The sequence below is a fragment of the Carcharodon carcharias genome, chromosome 15 (assembly GCF_017639515.1).
Source record: "Carcharodon carcharias isolate sCarCar2 chromosome 15, sCarCar2.pri, whole genome shotgun sequence".
Lineage (NCBI taxonomy): Eukaryota > Metazoa > Chordata > Chondrichthyes > Lamniformes > Lamnidae > Carcharodon > Carcharodon carcharias.
Genome location: NC_054481.1, coordinates 13,617,943 through 13,644,897, shown reverse-complemented (window position 1 = coordinate 13,644,897; position 26,955 = coordinate 13,617,943). Strand labels below are relative to the sequence as shown.

The following is a 26,955-nucleotide window of genomic DNA, read 5'->3' as shown; positions in this document are numbered from 1 at the left end:
AGCCAAATCAGTCAGCCTGGTCAGCTATTGTGTTAGCGTAGGGAATTAGTTCAAGAATGCTGCTGGCACATATTTACAAACTGTGTGTCAGCACAGAGAGGGAAAAAAAGAGAAGAAAATTAAGCTACATTAAAAATCAGGCGTTTGGTTGCGGGTGGTGGGGTAGTCTTGAAGAATTATAAATTCCTTTCGAGGGGGATAATGAATAATGTGCATGCAGTGACAGGTCAGAAAAATGGCAAGCGCAGTCTAGTAAATTTGACAAACACACCACATCAGAACGTTTTTGTTAAACCACCAATTTTCTTTATTTTATTTTTCCACAATATTCAAGCCTTGTTTTCTGAAACAGACCAAAACATGCACTTAACTGAAGCCTAGGGGCTCCATTGTTTTAATTCCTTTATGTTACTTTCTTTTTATTTTTGCACCCACAATTGCACGGCTTCTTTTCAGGGAGTGGGGGAGCACAATAAGTGCCCATATTCAGCTGAGTGCAACCAATCAAGCGTGGTGTGTTGGGAAGGGTTCTACGCATCCCCATGCATTTCTCCTGATCTATGAAGAGGGAGTTGGCCTTCACACCAATGTCATATTCCAGGACAGACTTGGTTTGCACCAGCAGTTGCAGAGCATTTTGTGCCTCTTGCAGGCGTTGTTTCAATGTTTGTATGGTTGCGTCGATGGTATATACTTCACAGACCAACCTGCAGAGGAAAGAGAATCAGCTTTTGTAACATGCATGCACTAAGCCATTTGAAGAGCCAGTCTCACCACCTTTTTCAGGGAGAGAGGTAAAGGTCTAGGTTTTATCTTACTTTGGAAGGTATGATGAATTTGGTGCTCATGCCCTCCCTCTGTGGAAACGTAAGAAAAAAATAAGATGTGGGTTTAAAAGCACCTTTCCAACCTCAAGACATCCCAGGATAGCCAAAGGATTTTGAGGTGTAGTCACTGAAGTAGCAATCACGGCAGCCAAGTTGTTTCTAGCAGAGGCAAAAGTACTACCATCGAGCCGTGATAAAAAGCAGCACCTGTCAGAGACAGGGCTACAACATGAGGGGATAAAAACAGGAAATGCTGGAAAAACTCAGCAGGTCTGACAGCATCTGTGGAGAGAGAAACAGGCGCTGTCAGACCTTCTGAGTTTTTCCAGCATTTTCTGTTTTTATTTCATATTTCCAGCATCCGCAGTATCTACAACATGAGGGCCTTGATTTTCTGACCCATGCTCACTTGAATGCAGCACCCTACTAGATAAACAGGAGCTCTGAATTTATCTTATAGGTTCCAATTTTCTCTTCCATTTGCACAAATCCAATTACATTTCAGTGTGCGTACATATATATATGTACAATATGTATGTCAGTATACATATATATAGTATATATATGCCTATGTAAACGCACTATTGACTTTTAAGCATCAGTGATTTGGTAAAGGGGCCCTGACACCAGTTGAAGTATTTAGTAAAGCTTTCCAGTGTTAGCATAAACTCAACATGAATAATATATTTCACAGGGTGACAACATAATGTGTATCATTGATTTTGCTTCGGTTAAATAATAAATGATCTCAAAAAAACTCAACATATTGAAAAACTTTTCATTGCATACCTCCTTCAGTGTGAACATTTCCAGCAGGGAATTAAGTACTTTCAAAGTGGAATCTTACAGCAGGCTGTTTTTATTGTTTTTTAATCATTCACGGGATGTGGGCTTCGCTGGCTGGGCCAGCATTTATTGCTCATCCCCAGCTGCCCTTGAGAAGATGGTGGTGAGCTGCCTCCTTGAACCGGTGCAGTCCCTGTGGTGTAGGTACATCCACAGTGCTGTTAGGGAGGGAGTTCCAGGATTTTGACCCAGCGACAGTGAAGGAACGGTGATATATTTCCAAGCCAGGATGGTCAGTTACTTGCAGGGGACATTCGAGGTGGTGGTGTTCCCATGTATCTGCTGCCCTTGTCCTTCTAGATGGTAGAGTCGTGGGTTTGAAAGGTGCTGTCGAAGGAGCCTTGGTGAATTCCTGCATCTTGTAGATGATAAACACTGCTTGCTGCTACTGTGCGTCGGAGGTAGAGGGAATGAATGTTTGTGGATGTGGTGACAATCAAGCAGGCTGCTTTGTCCTGGATGGTGTCGAGCTTCCTGAGTGTTGTGGGAGCTGCACTCATCCAGGCAAGAGGGGAGTATTCCATCACACTCCTGACTTTGGCCTTGTAGAGGGCAGACAGGCTTTGGGGAATCAGGAGATGAGTTACTCGTCATATGATTCCTAGCCTCTGACCTGCTCTTATAGCCACAGTATTTATATGGTTAGTCCAGTTCAGTTTCCAGTCAATGGTAACCCCCAGGATATTGATAGTGGGGGATTCAGTGATGATAATGCCACTGAACATCAAGGCTGGATTCTCTCTTGTTGGAGATGGTCATTGCCTGACACTTGTGCTGTGCGAATGTTACTTGTCACTTATCAGCCCAAGCCTGAATATTGTCCAGGTCATGCTGCATTTGGACACAGACTGCTTCAGTATCTAAGGATTTGAGAATGGTGCTGGACATTGTGCAATCATCAGCGAATATCTCAACTTCTGACCTCATGATGGAAGGAAGGACATTGATGAAGCAGCTGAAGATGGTTGGGCTGAGGACACTACCCTGAGGAACTCCTGCAGTGATGTCCTGGAGCTGAGATGACTGACCTCCAACTACCACAATCATCTTCCCTTGTGCTAGGTATGACGCCAACCAGTGGAGAGTTTTCCCCCGACTCCCATTGGCTCCAGTTTTGCTAGGGCTCCTTGATGCCACACTCTGTCAAATAATGCCTTGATGTCAAGGGCAGTCACTCTCACCTCACCTCAGGAATTCAGCTCTTTTGTCCATGTTTGAACCAAGGCTGTAATGAGGTAAGGAGCTGAGTGGCCCTGGTGGAACCAAAACTGGGTGTCATTGAGCAGGTAATTGCTAAACAAGTGCCACTTAATAGCACTGTTGTTGACCCCTTCTATTACTTTACTGATGATCGAGTGTAGACTGATGGGGCAGTAATTGGCCAGGCTGGACTTGTCCTGTTTTTTGTGTACAGCACATACCTGGGCAATTTTCCACATAGCTGGATAGATGCCAGTGTTGTAGTTGTACTGGAGCAGCTTGGCTAGGGGCATGGCAAGTTCTGGAGCACAAGTCTTCGGTACTATTGCCGGAATGTTGTCAGGGCCCATAGCCTTTGCAGTATCCAGTGCCTTCAGCCATTTCTTGATATCACATGGAGTGAATCGAATTGGCTGAAGACTGGAATCTGTGATGTTGGGGGCCTCCATGGGAGGCCGAGATGGATCATCCACTCGGCACCTCTGGCTGAAGGTTGCTGCAGATACTTCAGCCTTATCTTTTGCACTGATGTGCCAAACTCCTCCATCATTGAGAATGGGGATATTTGTGGAGCTTCCTCCTCCAGTGAGTTGTTTAATTGTCCACCACCATTCACGACTGAATGTGACAGGACTGCAGAGCTTAGATCTGATCCGTTGGTTGTGGTATTACTTAACCCTGTCTGTCACTTGCTGCTTATGCCGTTTGGCATGCAACTAGTCCTGTGTTATAGCTTCACCAGGTTGACACCTCATTTTTAGGTTTGCCTGGTGCTGCTCCTGGCATGCTCTCCTGCACTCTTCATTGAACCAGGGTTGATCCTCTGGCTTGATGGTAATAGCAGAGTGGGGGAAATTCCAGTCCATGAGGTTACAGATTCTGTTTGCGTACAGTTCTGTCGCTGCTGATGGCCCACAGCGCCTCACGGATAATATTAGGTGTCTGAAATAAATAACTTGCCTATGGAGATGTGGTGGGCACTGGCAGCTCACCCACATAATTTAGATAAGGTCTCTGTGTACAGCACATTGCATTTTGGGCAGGCCTTGGGCCTCCCAGATCATAGCACAACATGAATTAGGGGCTTTGCAAATAGGTAAAAACACATTTCTACCCCTAATAGTCAGCGTCAAGCCACAGGAGTGGGGCTTGAAACCACAACCTCCTGTCTCAGTGTCTAGTGTGCTACCACTGACCCAACAGACAACTATTCATTTTTTTTTAAATTTATTTTTATACGTTGCATTGTTTTATTTTAAAAAATACATTCACAGGATCTGGGTGTCACTGGCAAAAGCAGAACTTATTTATGACCCTAATTGCCTTCGCGTATGGGGCCACTGCAGAGGGCAGTTAAGGGTCAAGCACATTGCTGTGGGTCTGGAGTGATATATAGGACAGACCAGGTAAGGAAAGCAGATTTCCTTCCCTAAAGGACATGAGTAAATCAGATGGGTTTTTACAACAATCCAATAGTTACCTGGTCACTATGACTGATACTAACTTTCTATTACCAACTGCTGCGGTGAGATTTGAACGTGTGTCTCCAGACAATTAGTCCAGGCCTCTTGACTTTACTGGTCAAGTGACATTAACACCATGATGTTCTCCACAGATGCTACCAGACCTGCTGAGCTGTCCAAGACCCGAGTTTGACTGAAATGTGAGCAGTTGCTGAATTTTGGACCAGTGGCTGTTTCTTGTATTTGGGCTGATTTACTACAGGGAACACAATAGACTTTCTTCCAAGTATTTGCAGAAATATGAAGCCGTTAGTTTCTTTCAGTGATTGAGGCCATAAATTTCAATATACATGACTGCACCCTGAAATCCTGCCAGAGGTCCTTTAGTCTCTGCTGCAACTTTGGTCAGAGACTGATGAAACCACGAGAGAAATGTTGTAAATGAACCACTATGGTCACTTGCTGTACCTCTGGAATCCTTGCTAGTTCCCTGCTGGGGTTACAGCGAGAGACCAGGAGAACATTCCTCTAAAATTTCAGGCTCATTAGAGTACATTTAAAATCACGCTGGTGTGGGTGACCTCAGGTGAACTACGATCACAAAATATCACTACAGTTACTTCTAAATGGGAAATATTCATCCTTTGATATCTTAGCGTATGGGTCAGATTATTAGCATTTTCCAAGAAAATCCGTTGCTGCCTTTTCCTTTGAGTTTGTGGGCAGAATTTCCTGCCTGTCGGGTGGGCTATGCAGGAACGGGCGTGGACCCGATCGCTCCCGTGGACAGCAGGAGTGGGCGGGCAGTGGCGGGACTGCTATGACCCCAGGGTCCAACGGCGAGCCGGCGGCCTGTTTAAAAGTGCTCCCGCAGCCTTGCAATGGCTGTCAAACGTGGCCAGCGGAAGGGCTCCCCAGAGCGCTACTGGTGAGCAGCCGGGCAGGAGGGTAGGGCAGGGGGACGGGGGCACTCTGTCCCCTGTTTCTCATATGATTGCCTTGTTGCCCTCCTCGAGGAGGTCGCAGCATGGGGGTGGGGGGGGGGGGGGGGGAGGTCCTCGTTCCCAGGGAACAGGAGGAGGAGGCCCCCCCCCACATGACCAAACGTGCCTGGGAGGAGGTGTCGGAGGTGGTGAGCTCCCACAATGTGGTGAGACGCGCCTGGATCCAGTGCCGCAAGCGCTTTGATGACCTTTTGCGCTCTGGAAGGGTGAGTACCATGTTGGCACTGGTCACCTGACCCAACAGGTAGGCTTTCCCCCCGCCCCCGCCAACTCTGAGTGCAGTTACTGCATTGATTCATTGCCGGCATGTGTCCTTCGCTGGGTGGGCCAGCAGGTATTGCCCCTGCCAAGGTCAACCTGAGATGGCGGTGATGAGATGGGTTCTGCACCCGCAGCATGTGGTACACTGAGACCCACATGACTGTTCTGGGGGCAACCTGGAGGATCAGCACCTGGGCGCAGTGCTGGAACTGCAAAACATGTCAAAGTCAGGGTGGTGACAGGCTGGGAGGGCAGCTTCCAGGTGGTGGGGCACCGATCCATCTGCTGCCCTTTGTGTTCCACGTGCTTGCACCTCCTTGCTTTGCAAGGTTGGACCGTATGTGCCAAATGTGATGTAGGCTTCATTTGGCCAAGTGAGGTGGGGGGGGGGGGTGGGAACAAGCTTGACATCTTTGTGTGAGTGTTCGGCAGCAGCGGAGTGAGAAGGCACTCGAGCCCTGCAATGTCCCAGTCTGGTTGGGGTGGGACGGCATCGAAGAGAATCCAGGTACAAGTTGCACTAATCAATGCTCTTTTCTCCTTTTCAGGAGAAGAATGCACATAATGTCGCCGAGCGGCTGAGGAAAGGTGGAGGGCCGGCCCAGTTGGACATCGTTACCAGGTTCGAGCAGGAGGCCCTGGATCTGGAGAGGCGCCGTGTGCCCAGTTCCACCAGTGTCAGTGAGGCTGGGGTGCCACAGGCAGTTATGTTTGCCCAGCAGTGAGGTCACCATTAGTGTCCCGGCAGCCATGGCAGTGCTGAATGTCCAGTGATTGAAGTTCGCAACATGGCTTGACCAATGCCTATGGAAGGATGAGTGCATAATGATCCAGGGACAGGGATGCACGTTGATATTGTCTCCACGTTAACTAATCAAATGTCCTTGTTCCTCCTTTCAGCACCAGTGGATCAGGGCCAGGAGGAGGAGGCACAGGGGCCCCCTCTCACACCTGAAGGTCCTGAAGTCTCTGACCCACCAGCATCACACCAATCTCTGCCAGGTAGGCACCAGCGCAGATACTAGCACCTCAGTGGGAATTAGATCATTGGCCAGTGTCCAGGAGCACAGCGGTGAGGGCACTTCACATTCGCTGGAGGAGCTGGCGGAGACAGAGAGTGCCCATGGCCCCAGCAGTCGGAGGACTGCAGGGGACTAGGCACATGCTCAGTTGGTGGCTGATGATGGGCCTCTGGAATTGTCCATGGGGCAGAAAATGCTGGAAGTCCAGCAGGGTGTGCGGGAGGATCTGGCAGAGATACATGAGGCTATGCTTGGCTTGGTCTCCATGGTGGAGGAGTCCACGTGAACCATTGCCAATGCAATGCGCCTCATGGCCAAGCGCCAAGCTTCCTCCATGGAGAGGCTCCTCCAGGAGACCAATCAGGGCTTCCTGGGGATACGCTCAGACCAGCAAGCCCACATATCGGCATTGGCCTCAACTGGTCAGTGCCAGTGTGGGAGATGGTCTGAGCACCAAGTTTCCCAGCTTGGTGCCCATTGATCTACAGTGAGCAAGGAGTTCTGAAGCAACCTAACGTCGGCGCAGCAGCTGCCTGTCATCTCTGCGGGCACCTCTCAGGGCGCTCTGGATGAGGGCAGCAGTTCCTCTGCCCCTCTGCTAGTGACCGTTGCATCTGATGAGTCTGCGACAACTGGTGAGATGCCAGCTGTGGGACTGGCCGCTCCCTCCCAGGCGGGGCCAGCACAGGCTCCACAGGCCAGAGGATGGCCGCCAAGGTCATCAAGGCCAACAGGACAGCAGAGTCAGCAGGCTGGCTCAGATTCCAGTCCCAGTCAGGGGCAGCACCTAGACGTCGCACCCAAAAGCATAAACATAAGGCACCTTAGGCACACCACAGGTTTCTCACTGGTGCTTTTGTGTTGCCCCGCATTGAGGTCATGATTAGTTGGTGTGCTGTTCAACATCCTTGTCATTTTGTTTCCTTAAGTTCACTTTGTTATATCATTAAATTTAGACATGTGGCCATGGCTGAGGGTGCCTCTTTTCCTCTGCAGGTGGATAGTTACCCATGACGTAATGAGTGAGTTGTGTCACATTGAGCTTTATTGACAAGGCCCTTAGTTAATGTTCCTATCCAGGCAGCTTTTGCATTCAGATATCGAGTGTGGAGCCTGCAGCCCAGACTTCTGTTGGAGGTCCATCTGTGGTGTTCTAGCTGAAGGTTCATTGGATTAAAGCCTCCCAGGTGTCCCTGCCTCCCTGGGGTATGCCCCCCTCAGCATTTCCTGCTCATCCTCAGACTCACTGCTGGACTCATCGTGTGCAGCTGCAGCAACTGTGTCTACACCTTCTTCATCCACAGCGTCCCCCTTTTGCAGAGCTAGACTGTGGAGAGTGCAGCATGCAACCACTATAAGCGACATATGATCTGAGGGGTACTGGAGCGCGCCCCCGAATGGTCCAGGCATCAAAAGCACATCTTGAGAAGACCGATGGTTCTCTCCACCACAGCCCTTGTGGAGACGTGGCTCCTATTGTACCGCTGCTCAGCTTCTGTTCTTGGATGACGGAGAGACTTCATGAGCCACCTTCTGTGGGGATAGCCCTTGTCACCCAGCAGCCATCCATCCAGCCGGGCTGGAGCACTGAAGAGCCCCGGCACCTGGGAGTGTCTGAGGATGTAGGCGTCGTGGGAGCTGCCTGGGTACCTTGCACAGACTTGTAGAATCAGCATCCTGTGGTCACACACTATCTGCACGTTCATGGAGTGGAAGCCCTTCCTGTTGACGAAGGCACTGGGCTCACCTGCTGGCACCTTGATGGCCACATGTGTACAGTCTATAGCACCCTGGACACAGGGGAAGCCAGCAATGGCCGCGAAGCCTCTGGCTCGCTGTGCCTAGCTTGCCTGCTCCCAGCGGTAATGGATGAAGGTCAATGCAGGCCTAAACTGAGTGTTGGTAACCTGCTTGACACAGGTGTGGACAGCTGATTGGGAGACACCGCAAAGATCACCCACCGAGCCCTGGAAGGAGCCAGAGGCATCTAAGTCGAGGTCACTTGTGACCTTTAGAGCCACTAGCGTGGGGTGTCCACCCACACAGTTAGGGGAGATCTCAGGGCCAATCATCTGACAAATAGAGTTGACTGTCTCCCTTGAGAGACGGAGTCTCCTTTGGCACTGCACCTCAGACATATTGAGGTAGCTGCCTGTAAACACTGGCAGCAGGATAGTGGCATCTTCTGTGGCCCCTTCCACCTTGGACTACCTCTTGGCCCTGCGCCCCTTGTGCCTCCGCCTGTCCCCCTAAAGGTGGTTCCCCTGGAGGCTGAATATGCACTTCTGGCCTCCACCCCCTTCTGGCCCTCCCTGCCTTCTCAGAGGGGGTGCCTCCAGTGGAGAGCACAACTCCCATTCCCAGGCTAAGGGAAGGATTCTTGAACCTGCAGGCCCCAAAAAGGATCTTCACTGTTGAGCGCTGACCTGAAGGCTATGAATCCCATCCAAGCAGCTGGTATGAGTTTTGAAGTATTTCTGCTCACACAGGCAAGTATCGGTAACTTTCCAAATTAAATATCTGACTGAGCACAATCACGACCCCACTGAGCCCTCTTATCCAGCCCCTGGATGAGGTTTATACGAGTGTGTCCTACCCGCCTGCCAGTTGCGCCCGGAAGACGACCTGAAGGTCACACGGGCCGCAAAAAATCGCCATCAACTGGTTCCTCAAGGGCCTTAAGTGGTCCATTAATTAATGGCGGGCGAGCTTCGGAGATCATCACGCGCCCGCCCTCCGAAATATCACGATGGCGCGCGGTGATGTCAGGATGTTCGCCCGATGTCACCACGCATCATCTTATGCGCTAGCATGCTCGCCAACAGGAAAATTCTGCCCCATCTATACCCAGGCATAGGGTATGAACTGAACCAAGTAACTAAGTAACTAAACATTCCTTTCTCCCCATTATTGCTGGTCGCAAACAAACCGAAGATAAAGACCTTTCAAGGTGAATCGCTGATTAAAATAAATGGAGTAAAGCCTGCATTAAAATAATGGACTAGTCTAACGTACTGCATGCCTATTTGCTATTATTGTCAATAGTCATTTTTAGACTTGAAAAACATTTTTTTAAAAAGATTGAAATTCCCAGCAGGTTATTCAATATCTAAAAAAAATGGAAAAGCTGTAACTCTTCAATGGTATTTGGTCCTGAAGTCTTATTTGGACAACTTGGATTTAGTGTTTTGCCTTCTGAAGCAACTTGGACATAAAAATTCTTCATTGCAAATATTTCACTGTTGTTAATATCCTGTCTCTCACGTGCTGGGGCTGTTTTCTTTGGAACAGAGGAGGTTGAGAGGAGATTTAGTTGAGGTATATAAGGTTATGAGGGGCCTATTTCCCTTAGCAGGGAGCTCAATAACGGGGGGGCACCGATTTATGGCAGAAGGATTAGAGGGGAGTTGGAAAGATTTTGTTTCCACCCAGAGGGTGGCGGGTGGGGGGTACTGGAACTCACTGTCTAAAGGAGTGACAGAGACAGAAGACCTCATGGCCTTTAAAAAGTACTGAGAAATGCACTTGAAGTGCTGTAGTCTACAGGTTTATGGACCAAGGGCTGGAAATTGGGATTAGGCTGGATAGCTCTTTTCTTGGCCAGCAGAGAAATGATGGGCCAAATGGCCCCCTTCTGTGCCATGAAGTTCTATGATTCTGAGCTGTCCCTTGGTCAAAGACAGGGACCGATGCATGGTGAGCCACTTTTATCTTGTAAATGTGGAGTGCACCACCAGTTTGGGTTATTGAAGTTGCACAGAGGTTTGAGTCTGTAAATCCACATGATGTTATTGTCATGAAAGGAATTGGGTCCTCTAGCATTTTACTGAAGAAATCCCTGTAACTACTTCTACTCTATAGCGTCAAAGAGGTCTACAGCACAGAAAAAGGCCCTTCAGCCCATCGAGTCAGCACCGGTCAAACAAGTATCTAACTATTCTAATCCCATTTTCCAGCACTAGGCCCATAGCCTCTATGACGCTGTATGTAAAAATAATATCTGCACCCTTCAACGATTCATTATCTTTTGACTTGAATGACAGAATTACTTTAGGCTCTGGAATTCCACTTAAGAAAGGCCATAAAACTCCCAGGAAGGCCATGAGGAGCAAGCCCTGGGGCACAGCAGATCTGCCCACCTTTCGCCTATTACCCTTACCCCAGCTGAAATCAAAGAAAGTATGGGGGTGGGGGGGGTGGCATTTAAATGTTTTGGGTGAACATCGATACCATCTTTGCTGTAACCAGAGTCCAGAACAAAAAGTTTTAAACTCTCGCATTTGTTTCTTCAGCTGCATGGTTTCATCAATAAATCAACTAACTTAAGTTCCAAAAGGACTGATTTTGGCAATGAAGTTCTACCTGCCCCCTCCATAGCCCAAAAGTTCTGTACACCAAAGGCATGGAAGTGTCCCGGCCACACCCTCTTCCCCTCACTCTCCTGGTCCCAGGAATTTTGGGACCACATTGTAAAAAGTCCACAAGTATAGGAATGGGGAATGTTCCTGGACTCTAGACTTCGATGACTTCTCAGTGGAGTTACAAATTGTTCCTTCGTTCAACTTAGGGGGTTTTTTTCCCCCCCGTTGCAACGTAAGGGATTGAATAATGGGCCTATCTGGAGTTACAGTCATGGAAATTTATGCTCTGAAGAACATTCAGTCTAACTCCTTGTTTTTACATAAGGGCTGCACCTGGACTTTCAGCTTTTTGAGCAAGTGTCTTTTTTTTAAGCTATTAGCCAACTTTGCCAGAAACAACATCCAGGAGTTCTCCAGTCGCTCTGAGTTGGTTCTAGATAGGAAGCACCTTGGAAGCCCTAAAGCAAAGGTTCACTAGATTGGCCCCTGGTACGAGGGAGTTGTCCTCTGGCAAGCGGCTAAGTAAACCAGGTCCATATTCTCTGGAGTTTAGAGGAATGAGAGGTGTTCTCATTGAAACATACAAGATTCCGAAGGGGCTTGGCAGCTTGGATTCTGAGAAATTGCTTCCCCTGGCTGGGGAGTTTAGAACATGGGGATACAGTCTCAGGGTCAGGGGCCGATCCTTTAGGGCTGAGATGAGGAGAAATTTCTTCACTCACAAGGGTGTGAATCTTTGGAGTTTTCTACCCCAGAGGGTTCTGGATGCTTCATCATTGAATGTATTTAAGGCTGGGATGGACAGATTTTTGGTCTCAGGGAATCAGTGATATGGGGAGCGGGCAGTATAGTGGAGTTGAAGCCCAAGATACATGACCATATTGAATGGTGGAGCAGGCTCAATGGGCCATATACGGCTTCTATTGCTTATGTTCTTATGGCCACCTACCTATCTGAGAAGAGGGAAAGTTGCTGGCAGCCCTTAGATATTTCCAATCTATGAGGGCTGGACAAAACCTTCAAGGTCCACTCTTAGCTGGCACAGGAGTTTTTGGGCCTCTACCAGAGCATTGTCTAGGAGAGATATCACTTGTGGGCCACACTTATGGGAGATCACTCAATCCCACAGGAATATCTACACTTGAAGGGTTAAAGTGAAGGCCACTTCTCTGAAATCAAAATAACTGCATCTGAAGTGTCAGATTGCTTATCTCCAAAGCAACAGAGTGGTGACTGGTGTTTTCCTCCCAGTGTATTTGTGGTTTAATTCCACAATTCCCTCAATACTTCATCCCTCTGGATACATATTTCTGTGCATTTGTGACTCATGTATTTCCCCTGTTGTAGCAGTGCCAGCAAAGGAAGTGTCCAATTTTGGGATTTTCAATTTGAGATATGGCTAAAGTGGAAGGATCACATCGCTGCCTGAGGCACTTCAATGCAAGCACTCCTTTCCTCCATTTTGGTCGACATCTGTTAATGTTAGCAAGGATAAAAACTTTGAGCTATTGTGACCTCGCTAAATTTATAATCCAGAATCTTGAAATGCGCAACATTCAGAGCTGATCGTTCATTGCATTCCCATCCCTATGGAATGTGTAATCCATGCGTCATAACCATTTCTATATTATCCTTCCCTGTCTCTGCCAATTTTAATCAGCCTCATCTCGCAGTCAATTCTAATCTAGACCATTGTGGTACTGCCAATTCTAGTCTAGCCATGCTGTATCATCACTAGGTCTGGTACAGGCCCCCACAGTAAGTTCTATCGAGCCTTCCATAGCCAATTCTACTTCAGCCCAATCGTGCAATTCTAATCTATCTATCAAATCCAATGTCTAGTTCAACCCTCATGTTTCACAGTTAATTCTAGTCTAGCCTTATGGTGGTTGGATCATTTCAAACGTTGACTAAAGTGCAACCTATCCGGGTTAGGGCAGTGGTGGGGGGGGGTCTCTCTCCAGTGGAAGCAGTGCAGGAAACTGCACAAAATCCTCCTCATTTCTGGTCACACTTAAGAAGGCTGGACAGTGCTAACGGTTTAAACAAAAAAAAAAAATCAGCACTGAATGTTGCTAGTCTTCTAGCTTTTTGTTGCTGACTAGAAACAGATTGGGTAGATACCCAGAACATGCTACTTTGTCACACATGTTAAAGTCACTCAAAGAAGCAGATTAATCACCTCTGTCTTGGTAGACAAGCGTTAATTGCCAAGTACATATAGTTGACAGATAATATTGATTACATGGCTGCAGCAGCGAGACAGAGCTAATTGTCTGTCCAATTAAAGGCTTCTGTAAACCAAAGCTTTCACAGTTTGGCCTTGTTCTGAAATGGAACAGTTGGCTGGAAACAGCTTTCTGGGAAATGAGACTAATGCATCATTTAAGGCACCTTTTTGTTGCTAAACGGGCAGCTAAGTTCTTAGCTGGGGTAGACACCTGAGCCATGAGAAATTAATGGATAATTGTTAATTGGCAGCTAGTTGTACCTTCCCTATACAGATCTCAAAAATTGAGGTTAAGATAGTAAGAAAGTTAAGATAGTAGAACAGTTATGGACTGCAACATATAAGGAACACAGGTTGTTCCTATGTAATACTAAAGTTGTTTGGAAATAGAGATAGTTTAAGTAAGTTATATTGGTATTTGTGGGTGTTAGGAATGAGTTTTAGCTTTAAAGTTTAAGTTTGATTTGTATTTCTGTATCTGTGTGTTAAGAAAGGTCAAATGGAGTTTCGGTTTCACTTTAAAAAGGCGCTTGCATTTCTAATTAGGAGTTTTACAACCCCTAAAGAGAAGGTATATATACAAGGGCAGAGGGATTGGACTGTTGCCTAGCAACAGGGGCCCAGAGAGGTAGGTCCCTCCCACAGACAGCAGAAGAGAAACAGCAGTTGTTTTGGAAACTGTTTGAGTGCAGTTGGTTCTGAAATTGTTGCCAGGAGAGACTGGAGCCATGGGGAGCAATAGCAGTCCCAAGCTAAAGAAAAACCCCAAAAAATCCAGGGGAATGGAAGAATTGAAAGCCCAAAGAAGAGCTTCTAGTCAAAGGAAGGACAGGAACCTGGGAAAAGGTCCCATTAGTGAAGTTAAGAGTGAGAGGCAGAGAGAAAGGCTCCATGCTTCAGCTTTAAAAAAGACAAAAGCTGCAGAAACCAGGTTTAAAGTGAGAGCAGCTTGCAAGAGGCAAGAATGTCCAAAGAGACAACTGAAGGTCAGAGTGTGTGGAAGACAGCTTGAATGCATGAGGTGACCCAGGGAGAGGAACGTCAGAATGACAGTTTGAAACCCTGGAGTTAGCCCTTATGGAAGGTGTCTGAGAGAAAGCATCAGTTTGGGAGAAGATTCCAAGGCGAGGTCTTGGAGAGTGGAGGTTGTAAACCCTCATGTGAAGGATGAAATTAAGTAAGACTGGTTGGTTCACGGTGTGACAAACATCTGGGGGGAGTTGAGGAGAGATCCATAGCATCTGGTTGAGGTGACATCTGTCACTTGATTTCAGAGTGTGGTCTGTCTGACCACAGGGTGCAATAGGTTTACATGGGCTGTTTACTTACTGTGTACATTAGGAGTATAAGATAGCTTTTGTAACTTGTATTATCTTTACAAATCTGTAAACATCTGTAAGGGTATAGTTGTGGGTGAAAGAATATTGAAATTTAGTTCATCTTTTCTTGTTGAATAAATGTTTTATTATTTTGTTAAAAGTTCACCAGCTGACTCCTGTGCCTCTGTTCAGTAGCTACTCTCCACATATTTAAACAAACAAATAAAAGTTAGGGTCTATCAAGCTGGGTTCCACTCTGGGGTCAGGCTTGTCCAGGGCTAACCTCAGCTGGGGACCGAAACAAAGAGAAGAAAAAAATTACTTACTAGATCAACATGTTTTAGAAGGCAGGGTGGGATTATCATGCTCTGTTTCTCTGCATTTCTACAGCAGTTAATTAGACAGCAGTAGCATAAATAGAGCACAGTAGTTTTGTTGCCACAAGCAGGAAGTCACAGGAAGATATTGGCTGGCCTTCAGCAATTGACTTTCTTATTTAGACGGCCGAATCCATCGCTTTTGACATTACAACAGGAGCTGCCTGCTCATCTTCTTCATAAGGAGATAAAAAAAGGGAAAAAGAAAATGAAAGAAAAGAAAAAAAAACAGCGCAAAGCTGGTATAGGCTTTTGCTGTCATGGACCATCTTGTCAGTAAGTTGACTTGCCTTCCCAATGGTGTGAATGATAGTCTGATGGTGCTTAAACTTCCGCTGCAGATCTCATCAGTGTGTACACCCCTACCATGACAAACCCTGATGAAGCCAAGGATAAATTCTACGATGACCTCTCCTGTCTGATTGCTGCCCTGCCAAAGTCAGACAAACGAATTTCATCGAACGATGCTTGATGAAAACAATGTGGTAATCCAGAACCATCGAATCTGTGGGGTTTACCTCAATGACAAGTCATCACTATCCAAGCATGGTGCCTACCAAAACATTAATAGGACTGTCCAATACAAGCTGAGAGAGACGCAAGATACTTGGCTAAATCACAAAGCAAATGAATTCCAGTCGTGCAGACCACAAAGACTGAAAGAGATTCTACGATGCTCTTAAGTATGTCTAGGGGCTCCAGTCTACTGATGTCGCACCAATCCTCAGTGCCAATGGATCAACACTGCTCACAGAAAAAGCCCAATTTCTAGAAAGATGGGCAGAGCACTTTAACCACATCTTCAATCAGTCTTCATCCATCAGTAAAGAAGCAATAAACAGGCTGCCACAGATTGCCATCAACTGTTCTCTAGATCACCCTCCCACACTGTTAGAAACAATGAGCATAATCAAACTTCTGTCTAGTGGCAAAGCTCCAGGAACTGATGCTATCCCAACTGAGGTCTAAAAGGCAGGAGGTCAATGTCTGGTCAAGCTTACTGAACTCTTTCAGTCTATGTGGGAGCAAGGAACTATTCCAGAAGAATTCAAGGATGCTGCCATTGTCCACATGCACCAGCAGAAAGGAAATTGCCAATCTTGTGACAATCGTAGAGAAATCTCCTCTCTATCACCAACAAGATCTTTGCTAGAATCCTTCTGAACCGCTTGATGCAACATCTCAACCAGGACTTGCTGCAAAAGGGTCAGTGTGGTTTCAGTAAAGGTTGAGGAGCCACTTGATGTGATGTTTGCAGTTTGACAGCTCCAGGAAAAATGCCAAGAACAGAACATGGGCCTCTACATCTTGTTTGTTCATCTGTCCAAGTCCATTGACACAGTCAGATGTGAGGGCCTCTGGGAGATCATGAAGGAATTCAGCTGCCCTGAGAAATTCATTACAATGGTTCGACAGTTCTATGATGGCATACTCGCATACGTTCTGGATGATGGTGAGTTTTCTGAACCATTCGAAGTCACTAGTGGACTCAAATAGGCTGCATGCTAGCATCGACCCACTTCAGCTTTTTTTTCACCACCATGTTCTCCAATGGCTTCCATGATGGTGATCTTGCCATTGAAATCAAATATTGCATGGACAGGAAGCTGCTCAATCTGAGACAGCTCCAGGCAAAGGCTCAGGTCTCCAAGGAGATACTTTCCTGTTTGTCGATGACTATGTCCTAGCTGCCTGATCAGACCTGGATATGCAATGTAGCATGGACTAATTCATGTGACAACTTCGGCCTTATGATCAGCATGAAGAAAACTGAAATATTGTACCTGATCTGCTCCAGGAAATCGCTATCTCATGTCCAAGGTCTCAGTCCATGAGCAGAACCTGTTAGCAGTGGGTAAGTTCACTTATCTCAGCAACGTATTCTCTTGATCTGTCTATATTGATGATGAGGCACATGCAAGAATTGCCGAAGCAAGTTTATCCTATGGTTGACATTAAACATCAGTCAGGGAAAGAAGAGGAGTAAGTCAGTTTACCAAACTGAAAGTCTATAGAGCAATAGTGCTGTCCAGTCTGCTCTACACAGGTGATACTTGGACTGTGTATCAGTGCCATGCCAAGAAACTCAACCACTTTCACTTGAGCTGCTTTTGGAAGCTCCTGAAGATCAGATGGCAGGACAAAATACCAGACACTAAGGCGCTCACTCGAGCTGGCATGCCAAGCGTCCACACCATACTGAGACAGTCCCAACTGAGTTGGGCTCGTCATGTAGCCAGAATGCCTGACACTCACTTACCAAAGTGAAACTTCTTTAGAGAGCTTCAGTCTGGGGTGTGCTCTGCATGGTGGTCAAAGGAAGTGCAAAAGGAAACTCTGGAGGCTTTATTTAGGTGTCTTGATATCGACCCTGAGTCCAGGGAGAAGCTCACCCAGGATTGCTGCACCTGGCGCAACCAAATAAAAAACAGTGCAGCCTCCTTCGAAAGCAAGCACATTTCAGAGGCAAAGAGTAAACAAAATGAGGAAATCCCGAGCCAGCAACTCATCCAAAACTCAATCATCTGTGGTATCCTGTCCTATTTGCAGAACCTTCTGGGCACAGTCACCTACATATCACAGAACCCTACCAAACACTCTAGATGATGAACATAGTCATCTTCGCCTCAAGGAGAAATATGGCCCCCGACCAGTTCTGGGCACCATATCATAGGAAAGATGTGAACACATTGGAGAGAGTGCAGAAGAGGTTTACAAGAATGGTTCCAGGGATGAGAAACTTCAGCTATGCGGATAGATTGGAGAAGTTGGGACTGTTCTCCTTGGAGAGAAGGCGGCTGAAAGGAGACTTGATAGAGGTTTTCAAAATCACGAGGCAGCTGGAGATAGTAGGGAGAAGCTGTTCCCACTCGTAAAAGAATCAAGAACAAGAGGGCACAGATTTAAAATGATTTGCAAAATAAGCAAATGAGACGTGAGAAAAAACTTTTTCACACAAAGAGTTGTTCAGGTTTGGAATGCACTGCCTGGAAGGGTGGTGGAGGCAGGTTCAATCGAGGCACTCAGGCGGCATTAGATGATTATTTGAACAGAAACAAGGTGCAGGGGTACCGGAAAAAGGCAGGATAATGGCACTAGGTCATAATGCTCTTTGGAGAGCCGGTGCAGACATGATGGGCCGAGTGACCTCCTTCTGTGCTGTTAAGATTCTGTGAGTTCGTGATTCTGCGATCAGATTAGGAATGATAATAATAAGAAATCTTTAGTGTTATTGTTTTTTTTACTGTATTCCATTGTGATTTTCACTTGGGCCCAAATCAAGTATGAATGTCAACCCTTTGAAGACATTACCATATGTAAGCCAACAAAATTTGACTTTTACACATGTATTTACAGTGCTTATTTTGTAATTTTTTTCTTTTGAAGGACTTCTGTTTCAATAACTTGACCCCCAGTGCCTTGTCTGTAGACACTTTGCCTAGAGGAGCTGAGTCATAGAAAGCAGGAATGTCCTAACTATGATTCCTGATTTGTGGTGAGTTGGCTGTAGAGGGCACCAGGATTGCTTTTCATGCCTCCTCACCTATGGAGGAAAAATTTAACCTGGGCTCTTGCTGTCAGTGAGCCACACTGGAAAATGCACATGTGGGTGTGAGGTGAAGTCAGGATTGAAAATTGCTATGATAGCTAACTTGGTGTCTACTGCCACTAACTCACATTACCTGCAGAAACTTAGCAGGAGGTTCAGCACAAAGAGAAGCAATTGGAAGAGGAAGAAGTATGAAACTTATTTGAAGTTACAAGAATCTTGCATCTTCTTGTCCTTTCACTAGCATTTCCACTATTGACATTTGGATTTTGTGCCAAGATCTGAGCCAAGTGCGGACATTTTTATGCTGTGTCAAATTGGCTGATTCTTTATCTGTACCTTGCAATATGCTCACTGGCATAAGTTGAAAGAATAAAATTTTATCTAATAAGCCTTATTTTCACTAGAGTTTCTGCAGCATATATATGACATTTTTCATTTCCTACACTGGCCCACTTTATGCCCTGACACTGGTCACTTGGTGCTAATTAAGGAAAGCTTTTTCACTAAGGACTGGAACGATACAGGCTATTATTCAAGTGTTTTTCTCCTTTTCCCCCCAGACCATCTAACATCCTCAGCCAAGAAGGAGCCCTGGACTTGTGTCAGCACCAGTGCTATCCTGTAGTTGGCCAATATGAATGCTTGACAAGTTCTGGGGCCAAATATTTTGCTATGAAGGACATATCAACCAACCTACAGTATTGGTCCCATCAATGGGATTTGCAGTTTGGAGGCTGCTCCCACCTTTTGACCCCTTTGGTTAGTATCAGTAATATTTTTATTTAGGTTGTGAGCCTATTTTTTAATTCATAAAGAGGCTAACTTCACTTTGCGCCAACAATGCTATTCAAAGCCCCTGCTGTTTGGATGGAAGTACCAGCGGGCATTAGCCCTGCCAATTGAGACCTGCCATAAAAGGCATTGGTATTTTAGATTAACTTACTCCCTATGATCTTGTTTATTTTTTTAATCTGATGATGAGGAAATGCTTCTGTTAGCAGAGAAACCACCCATCGCTATTAAAAGCAAACCAACCATAAAAAACTCCTCCCAAAAGTTTGGCGGAAGAGGATGATTCTTCACAACAAGGTGTATAAATTGATGTGCAAATATTCTTTTTACCTCAAGGTGAACCAACCCAATTAAATGGAATCCAAACAACCCAGTGCCCTTTGCAGAACATAAAAGCATCATTGCACTTCATGCTGTGTACCTTGCTGTATTTAATTAGTACATGATGAAAGGAGGAATTTGAATGCACCTTACCTTCAGCAGAAGAAAGTATGTCACTTAACAAACTGGTTTTAAACTAAATTTGGGTGGTTCTTGTACTTGGTGGGTGATCCCACTCCACCAGGTAACCAGTCATGATGGGAAGATGAAAATTTACTCCTACAAGTGGGACAAGGGCATCTGGGCAAGATATCTTGTAACATGATTGAACAGTAAAATATTCACAATTTTCACATCAATCCAGGGGACAGTATGTCTGCAATGTTGTATAGCGCACTATTCTTGATGCATATTCTTTAACATCCAGGGCAGGATTTTGGGTGGGAACCCTGACCTCAGGTTCAAACATCACCAGAACTTCCAAACAAGCATCAAGACTTGGCTGCTGTTGAGCAAGGCCCTATCCTTCAGGTTCTTCCTACACTCCGAAAGTCTCATCCCTCTCTGCTCATTGCCCTTGAGGTGGCTTTGGTGGGGAAGAAGCCATTGTCTACCTCCATCTGGGATGTGCCTTTGCAAAGAAAGTCTGGAGAGATGCAATGGATTTTCTTGAGGTTCATCCTGACACAGGACTCTGTTCTCTCCAGGCTGCTCCCAGGGACACACACTGAGATAAACATCAACTGTGGCTGGAGGACCATCAACTTGGTGGAACACACTCTTTGGTCAGCTTGAAACTTCCTGATCTTCCAGTGCAAAGAAATGCCCTCGGCTGAGGTTTACAGACTGGCACATTCCAAGGTCCAGGACTATGTACTGAGGGATGCAATAAAGCTAGGGACAGCTGTGGAAAAGGCGCAATGGGGAAAGGCCACTGTCTAAGACCCTTCAGCCCCATTATACACCGTGCAGCTGGAAACTGTAGAACCCCTCTGTATGCCTGACAAGTAATGTACCCTGTGAATATCAAGGGTATTGGAACTGTATTGCGACACCTCAGAGTGGAACATGCTGTATAGAGAAAAGTTGAATTCTACTGCGCTTTGTCATTTTCAGTTTTGCCGTCAGGCTGTATGCCTGAAATGGAATGTATATTGTAAGTATCAAGAGTATTACAATTGTTTTGAGGCAACTAAGAGCGGGACATGCTGTATGGAGAAAGTTTAATTTTAACGCACTTTCTGAAAATTTCAAGTCGAAATATTTTGTAATGTACTTTTGTACAAATGTTATGAATAAAGCATATTTTTGGGGAAAAAAATGGGGGCCCCAACCCCGCACTGTGCAGGGAGACTGTGTTTCTAGCCAAATACCACGCATACTCCAAGCATGTGGTTTTGTGCATGTTGCTCCATGATGTCATTTGGAGTGCAGTAGACAGTGGCCAGGACCAAAGATGGCGCTGCTGAAATCATCACAGCATACATACACAAAGGAAAGACACAGATTTAAGACAAGACACTACACTCTCTCCATCATGGATTCCAGCATGCTGGAATGAATCACAGCTGTTTGTAACCAGAATTCATACAGCTAGTTAGCTTGGAAAAGGTGAATTTTTGCAAGGAATAATTGTAGAGTTGCCTGTGAAACGAGGAGGGGAGGGTATGGGAGTGAGGAGGAGTGGATGGGGACCCGCACAAATACTGTCCAAGACTCCCTATGAACACCCTGTGCTTACTGACATACTCGTGGGAACCGCCAAATTTTGAAATTCACGTATGTGCAATTCTCCTAACATCACCAGCTGGTGCAGCCCTTAAATGCGCATGCGCAGACCGATATTGGCATTCTGGGTGTGGTGCACGACGTCAGTAGAATACCGCGCATGTGCGGACTGGTGCGCATGCCCAGGCCGCCATCTTGCATTGGCAGAAGATAGTCAGCCGAAAGTGATTTTCTGAATTGGTCAGTTAGTGGTCAGAGGGCAAACTTGCCATCCAGTTAAAGACAAGAGGTGGATCCTTGATGCTGGAGGGCCAGTAGGAGGTCCTACAGCATGGAAGGTGCTGCAGCCTACCATTGCAGGTAAGGAGGAGAAAAGGCACCTCCATTTTGAAGAGACCCCTCAGCAGCTCTAAAATGTTTTGAATTTTAAAATGGCCATGGTTGCTGGGTCACCATGGTGGAGGGTAAGTCCCCCACAGGGCTAATTAAATATGCAGGTTATTTCTACAGTGTCACAAGCACCAGTGATCTATAAACTATGAAGGAGAACAAAGTGAATAACAAGCAGAAGCATTTATACAGCACTGTTAACATGGCAAAATGTCCCAAAGTCAAGTCAGGAAATATAGGAGGGTTGACCAAAACCTTGGTCAGAAACATTATTGTTAAGGAAAGGGAGATCTAAAGGAATAAGAGGAGTCAGAGAGGCAGATGGGTTTATGAATGGCAATCTGGGCTTTGGGACTTAGGCAGCTGAAGGCAGTCCAAAAATGGTGGGATAAAGGGATGGAAGATGCATGAGAGACCAGGGTAAGAAGAATAAAGGAGTTTGCTGAGGGAGGAGCATTGTAAGGCTGAAGGAAGTTACAAAGGTTGGGAGGGGGGTGTGAGATCTTGAAAGAATTTAACCACGAGGTTGAGAATTCTAAGTTTGAGGTGTTGGGAGCCAACGTAGGGGACTTGTTAACTCAATTCACTAGATGGTTAGAATGTGGATGAGATTAACACCAACAGTTCAATTCCCATTCTGGCTGAGGTAGCTGGGGGCTTACCTCCTTCCTTACAAATAGTAAAGGATCATGGCAGTTTGCTATGGTTTGGCAAATAATTATCAAGGACCTGCCTTCAAGAGGAGAACTGAAGGAGGCAATATGGACCAGCATGGAGCCACCATTTGGATGAGAAGTTAAAATAAGGCACTTCTGACCTGCTTGGGTAGATGTAAAAAATTCCATGACACAGCTTTGAAGAAGGGGAGGTATATCTAGTGTCCTGGTCAATTTTTATCCCTCAAACAACATCACAAAAACAGATTATCTGGTTATGGTCACACTGCTATTTGAGGAAGTTTGTTGTGCGCATTTTGGCCACTGCATTTCCTGTGCTAGGCTTTAAAAGCCCTTCATTGGCTACGGATCACTTTGAGACATCAGGTGATTTTTGAAAAGCGCTATCTTTAATGCAGTGTAACTCCTGCCGCTGACTGGAAGCGCAGCGGGAACAGTAATGCACTTGACCCAAACTACAGTTGCTGGCGCAGGCACAACTGTTCCTGACGCTGACGACAGGATGGAACTTTTCCATATCAGGATTACTATACGAAATCCAGTTTTGTAAAGCTGCCTCTTTCCAGCACCATCGAATGAGTGTGCTGTGACTGGCAATTGATTAGTTAGTAAAGCTCTGCAAAGATATCCAAGTAGAAAAATGGCTGCATCTACAGAGGGATAATAAAGGACTGCACAGTTTTTGTTAGCCCGTGTCAAGCCAGCTTGTTGGTTTTAATGCAGCAGCGGACACTCTGACACTGAAACCGGAATTTTCCGCTCCCCATTTGCGGCGGGCGCCCAAGGCGGCGTGAGCAGAAAATATTGTGAGACGGCCCCTAGTTGCGGTTCTCAACGACGTAAATCCAGTTCGTGATTGTCTCCTTCCTATCAATGGGCGGGCTGCGTTTCCCACCGTCCAACATTTGGCACTTCATTTTAATGCATTTGCATCTCCTGATTATGCCTGGGGGTCGGGGGCCACAGGCAAGTCGCTTTTGCCCGGCTGGCTTTCAGTGTGGTGCCGGGGCAAGGACTCCAGTGCAGGTAGGTGGGGGTGGGCAAGGCAGCACAGACTGATGGAAGTACACATGCGCATGTTGGGTGTGGTGAGAGGGTGGGGGGAGAACGACGAAGTGGGCCACGCACTTGGAGAAGCTTGTCCAAAGTGAGCATTCTTCCACAGCTGAGCCTGCTCACCGGCAGCTCCATTGACACGCTTGGAATCAGGCCTTTCTGAAGCATTTCTGCCCACTCAAGCAACGCAAAAGCATGAAAATGCCACCAAATACTCCAGAAATGTTCACCCTTCAGGCGCAGACTGCAAATTAATGTGATTTTTGGGGGCTGCAGGACAATCGGTTGTCTGGGCAAGTTGTAGAATCCGCTTGCGGAAGGTGGACATGGAACAGTCACTGATGGAGGTACTCACACCCCCTCGCAGTGTATTTATTCAAGTTTGGACCAGTAACCTGGATAATGCCTGTGCCGGAGCTGAGGGTACAGCGTGCAGTCGGGTGGACGAAGCTGCTGCCAATCAGTCAGGTGGAGTGGGGCGGAGGTGGGTGGGGATTTGGACAGCCTGAAGTGGGCTAAACACTGGCCGTCCCAATGGTGGCCAGCATTCTCTGACACGCTTGAAGGGACCTCGAGACTCAGCCGGAGCCTTAACCAAGAGAAGTCCTTAGGAAACATATGCTAACCTTCAAGTCTCTCTCTTTGAACTTGCAGGAGGAGAACATCAGGAGCTTGGTGATCTAGTTCTGTGCCTATTGGCTTAGAGAGAGCAGAGAAGAGGAAGATTGCGATGGAGGTGCCTGGCTTGGCAAAAGGAGGAGCACCACCCTCAAGAGGCAGCAGGGCCTCCTCTGGACTCAGCAGCAGACCCACAGCAAGCCATTGCACATAGGTGCCTTGCTAGACCTAAAGTCTATAGACGCGCTTGTCATTCCTGCATATGAATGAGAACCATGTCCAGGAAACTGGTCACTCACATATGCCACCTTCTGCAGGATTTGGCACTATGGGGATTTGGAGGGCATCCACAGCCAGTGCCAGTGAAAGTGACCATGATGCTCAATTTTTATGCCAGTGGCTCGTTCTAGGGCTCATAGGCAGCCTGTGCAGGATCTTGCAAGCCTCCTCTCACCTGTGCATCCGAGAGGTTTATTTATTATTATTATTCAATCATGGGATGTGGGCTTTGCTGGCTGGGCCAGCATTTATTGCCCATCCCTAGTTGCCCTTGAGAAGGTGGTGGTGAGCTGCCTTCTTGAACCGCTGCAGCCCCTGTGGTGTAGGTACACCCGCAATGCTGTTAGGGAGGGAGTTCCAGGATTTTGACCCAGCGACAGTGAAGGAACAGCGATCTATTTCCAAATCAGGATGGTGAGTGACTTGGAGGGAAACTTTCAACGTGAGTTTTGCCCCTGATTCCCATTGGCTCCAGTATTGCTAGGTCTCCTTGATGCCACAATCAGTCAAATACCGCCTTGATGTCGAGGGCAGCCAAACTCACCTCACCGATACCATCTTCGTGAAGGCACAAAAATTTGTGCATTTTGACCGGGATCACACAAGCCAGGAGGAAGGAGCGCCAGGATTTGTGGAGATCTCTGGTGTTCCACAGGTGCAGGGTGCCATCGACTGCAGTCACATGACACGTGCATCTCCATGGCAACAAGCAATCCAGTATGTGAACCACAAGGGTTTCCACTCACTGAATTTTCAGTTGGTCTTTGACCACAATAAATGCATCATGCCAGTCTGCGCACGATATCCCCGAAGTGTCCATGACTCTTACATCCTCAGCAGGTCTCAGATCCCTGGCATCTTCCAGGGTCCACAGAGGCTGCAGGGTTGGCTCCACAAGGACAAGGACACCCACTGAGGAGGTGGCTGATGACACCTGTTCAGCAGCCTCAGACTGCAGCAGACAGGCGGTACGATGAGGCTCATGCCACGACCCGGACTTCGGTGGAGCACATGATTGGCATCTTGAAAATGAGGTTCCGGTGCCTCAATAGGTCTGGTGGACTACAATACAGAGGGTGTCACGCATCATCATAATTTGCTGTGAGCTACACAATCTTGTGCCACAGTGGGGGTAGGACCTGTACCTCTCCTCCGATGAGGAGGACATCAAAGAGGATGAGTACGATGAGGTCCTGGAAGGCGAGGATGCCGATGTGGCCAGATGAGGCAGACATGCTGGTGAGGCCCTCACAGTCACAGGATTCTTGGAGGATGATGACCAGATGCAGTGAGAATAGTCCTGATATCCTCATATTGGATCTCTGAATGTTTGACTCCAGTCCAGCTGATGGCAATGCACATACCCTCTGTGATCAGGCTCATGTCATGGAGATGCAGTGGAGGCCCTAGTAGTCAGCAGGTTCCAGGAGGATGATGACGACATGCAGTGAGGACATGGTCACACCCCAGGGTCATATCATGGAGACACAGCGGTGATACTTTAACAGCAACCTAATCCTTTGGCATCCTTTATCACCTGTGCCTTTCAGGACCACACCATCACCGGACACAGGTGCTGCGGAGATGGGGAGGGGTGGGGGGGGCGCAGCCCAGAAGTGCTGAGAGCACACAGAGAGAATGCTGGAACTCTGTGATGCTGCCCACTACATTCTGGCAGCGATGACAAGCACCATCGAGGTGCGGGCATCACTAATGTGTCCAGTGAACGTGATGTCGGACAATCACTTTGTTCTGAAGCTTACACACTGCACAGGGAAGAGGCCCTGGACTGAGACACATCTTGTGCAGAAAGGTTTCACATCTGAGTGACATGAACACTGCTCATCAGAACAAGGGGCCATAGGCAGGGAGACATTCTTGGGAGATTTTTTACAATAGTGAACATTATGTACAAGTGATTAACACCCGTGCCCAGGCTGTCCAACTACATCTTCTTAACCTTCCTAACCCTGCCGCTATGTCTTGGTGCTCCCCAGACATCCACAGTGGAGGTGGAGGCAGCTTGATGACTGCTACGCCCTGTCTGTGATGGACTTGACGGGTGTCCTCTGGAGGGCCGAGACCTGGAGAACTCCGGTCAGCTTTCAGGGTCCTGTGGTGTGGCAGTGGACCCTCCTCGGCCTGTGAAGCTGGAGCTACTGAGGTCACAGGAAGGTGGGGGGTGGTGGTGGGGCGGGGGGGGGGGTGAAAATCGGATGAGTCGGACACTCCCGGAGTCACCTGGGTGGCTGGCCCCGGGGTGCACACCTGTTATCCTCGTCCCTATGGGTGCTCGAGGGCCCTTGCTGACTCCATGAAAGGAAGGAGCAGCTGGAGTGAGCTCAAGATTCCCCTTCCCCTTCTTGCGCTGACACTGATGGATGCCAGCAAGTGCCTCAGCGATGGAGTGCAGCTCCTGCAGCAGTGCAGGACCAACGTCCTGGACCAAGCCAGCCACCATCCTACCAGTGTTGACCTCAGTGCGTTGGCATGCCAGTGCTATCACCTCATACTGGAGGTGGGCAGACTCCCCCATTGTGCCTTGCCACCTGAAGGGTGCAGCGGAGATCCTTTCCTGATGTTCCCGAGCTTGCCTCTGCAGCTCCAGCAACTGAGGTAGAACAGAATCCA

General features: G+C 47.2%; 1 protein-coding gene across 1 annotated transcript in view; it reads right to left on the bottom strand.

The window, feature by feature from the left end:
• Positions 1-283: 283 nt before the first annotated feature.
• Positions 284-26,955, bottom strand: part of LOC121288005 (tektin-3-like) — a 79,950-nt gene continuing 53,278 nt past the window's right edge. The window contains exon 8 of the mRNA XM_041206213.1: positions 284-707. Within this exon, the coding sequence (XP_041062147.1) occupies positions 404-707 (304 nt within the window). The 3' untranslated portion in view covers positions 284-403. The remainder of the gene's footprint in view (positions 708-26,955) is intronic.